Source organism: Trichosurus vulpecula, chromosome 2 (genome assembly GCF_011100635.1).
Source record: "Trichosurus vulpecula isolate mTriVul1 chromosome 2, mTriVul1.pri, whole genome shotgun sequence".
Classification (NCBI taxonomy): domain Eukaryota; kingdom Metazoa; phylum Chordata; class Mammalia; order Diprotodontia; family Phalangeridae; genus Trichosurus; species Trichosurus vulpecula.
In genome coordinates, this window is record NC_050574.1 from 296,225,296 (window position 1) to 296,227,186 (window position 1,891).

The following is a 1,891-nucleotide window of genomic DNA, read 5'->3' on the forward strand; positions in this document are numbered from 1 at the left end:
AGTGTGTTGCTAAATCACAAAAAGTGTATGGTACTCACTGGTTCTGAGATCATTAAATGCTAAATAGTCCCTAGATTATTGTTACTTATCTAGGATCTCAGTTTGTTGTGTTGGTCCTGATATTTTGTGTTGTACTTAGAACTTCCTCCTAATTTTGATGGACCATTTCTTTTTGCTTTTGTTGGGAAAGGGAGGGTAGTGATATGGGTGGAATTTATTTTTTATTCTGTCTAGCTTCCAGTTTTTAGTATCATCCTTTCATCTTCCTCTGCATTGCCACCTCATGATTTTAAATTGTGCATTGGTCATTCACAACTTCCCCTTGGACTGTTCAGCCAAGAACGTGGCATTTCCTTAATTGCTAGGACTATATGTACACTACTCTATAAGTCTAAATTTCCTACTATATTTTCTGTCCTGGTAGAAAGATCCCTTTAGCCAGCTGTCAGGTTGGGGAAAAAAAAAAAAAACAAACAAAAAACTTATACCATAGTATAGAGGAAAGAGGGCTTGTTTTGAAATTAGAGAAACTAAATTCAAATATAATTTCCTACTTATGTGATACTTGTCTATTCCATTAAGTAATCTGGGCCTAGATTTCCTCATGTAAAATGAGGGGATGGTACTAGATGACATCTAAAATTGATTCTAGCTTTAATTCTGATATTGTATTTGTGATAATTCAATATGAAGGTATTAAGATATATCTCTCCCAGGCCATATACCATTTTTTTTTCCAATTGAGAAATTTATTTAAACGGGACAAACAAAACAGGTGCCTCGTTGTCTCTGCACTTAGAAGAAAGTGTTGGGTCTCTTGGTAGTAAAGCGTGGTTTGTGCTGGCACGGTAGAACTCTGTGGGGCAGAGGGAACTTGATTTTGGAATCGTGAAACTGCCTGACTGCGGGCCGGTGGCACTTGCTGGCAGGAATTTCTTCCACTTTCATGATCTGGATAGAGTGAGCCCGGGCACGGTGACGGGCTCCCATATCTCGGTAGCACTGAGTGACAACACCAGCAGTGGTCAGATCCCTGTACTCCCTGTACATGTTGTGGGATCCACTCCTGGAATAGTAGCGCAGCCAGATGCCAAAATTTTTCACTCTAAGAGGGGACTTTTCAAAGACCTGTCCACAGTATACAGTTTCTCCAGACGACTTCTTCATCTTTTTCAGCTGAGAAACGCAGTACCAGAATCGGGACTTTGCTACAACATGGTTAGGAGCAAAGATCCGCATCCGATAAAGAGGCGGCACTGGACTCTTGGGAGTAAGCAGGCAGTGTCTAACTACCTTATACTCTCTCAGGGTGCCCGAGGCCTTCATGGTGCTGCTGCCTCACTCCCCGCCAACCCGCGATAAAAAAGCCATATACCATTTTGATAGAGGTTAGTTCCTTACAACAAAAGAGGATTAAACTAGATGAGTTCTTAGCCCAAATGAAATGTTTGATCCAGAACAGGACATATAGTGAAGAGCCCCTGAATAGACATCTCAAGAATTAGAATCATTTCTGGATGCCACCATCTAGGGAAGACATTGAAAAACTGAAGAGTATTTAGTGAATGGGAAGTCAGATGATGAATGATGATCATTTACATTAGTCTATGCCACATAAGAAACTAGAAATAATTTAAATGAAAAAAAGTTTCAAAGGGGTGGAGCATAATACTGAAGTTCAGTGGTTGTTATGGGGAAGTTTAATTAGACTCATTCTCTCTGTACTCAAGAAAAAGAAATAGGAGCAATGTGTGGAAGCTGCGAATAGACAAATTTAGGTTACATGTAAGGCAAAAGTTTGTTTTTTTTTCACAATTTTAGCAATCCAATGGGAAATGTCTTGTCTCCAAAAGCATTCCCCCTTACTGGAGGTCTTTAAGCAGAGACAGCA

General features: G+C 39.9%; 1 protein-coding gene across 1 annotated transcript; it reads right to left on the reverse strand.

Annotated features, from left to right (window-relative positions):
* Window positions 1-795: 795 nt before the first annotated feature.
* Window positions 796-1,326, reverse strand: LOC118838552 (60S ribosomal protein L18a-like). Its single transcript, XM_036745896.1, has one exon. The coding sequence runs from the start codon at window positions 1,324-1,326 to the stop codon at window positions 796-798; it is 531 nt and encodes a 176-aa protein (XP_036601791.1).
* Between the last annotated feature and the right edge of the window lie 565 nt (window positions 1,327-1,891).

Excerpts from the sequence above, each read along its gene's own strand:
- LOC118838552 (XM_036745896.1), bottom strand. The coding sequence starts at position 1,326 with ATGAAGGCCTCGGGCACCCTGAGAGAGTATAAGGTAGTTAGACACTGC.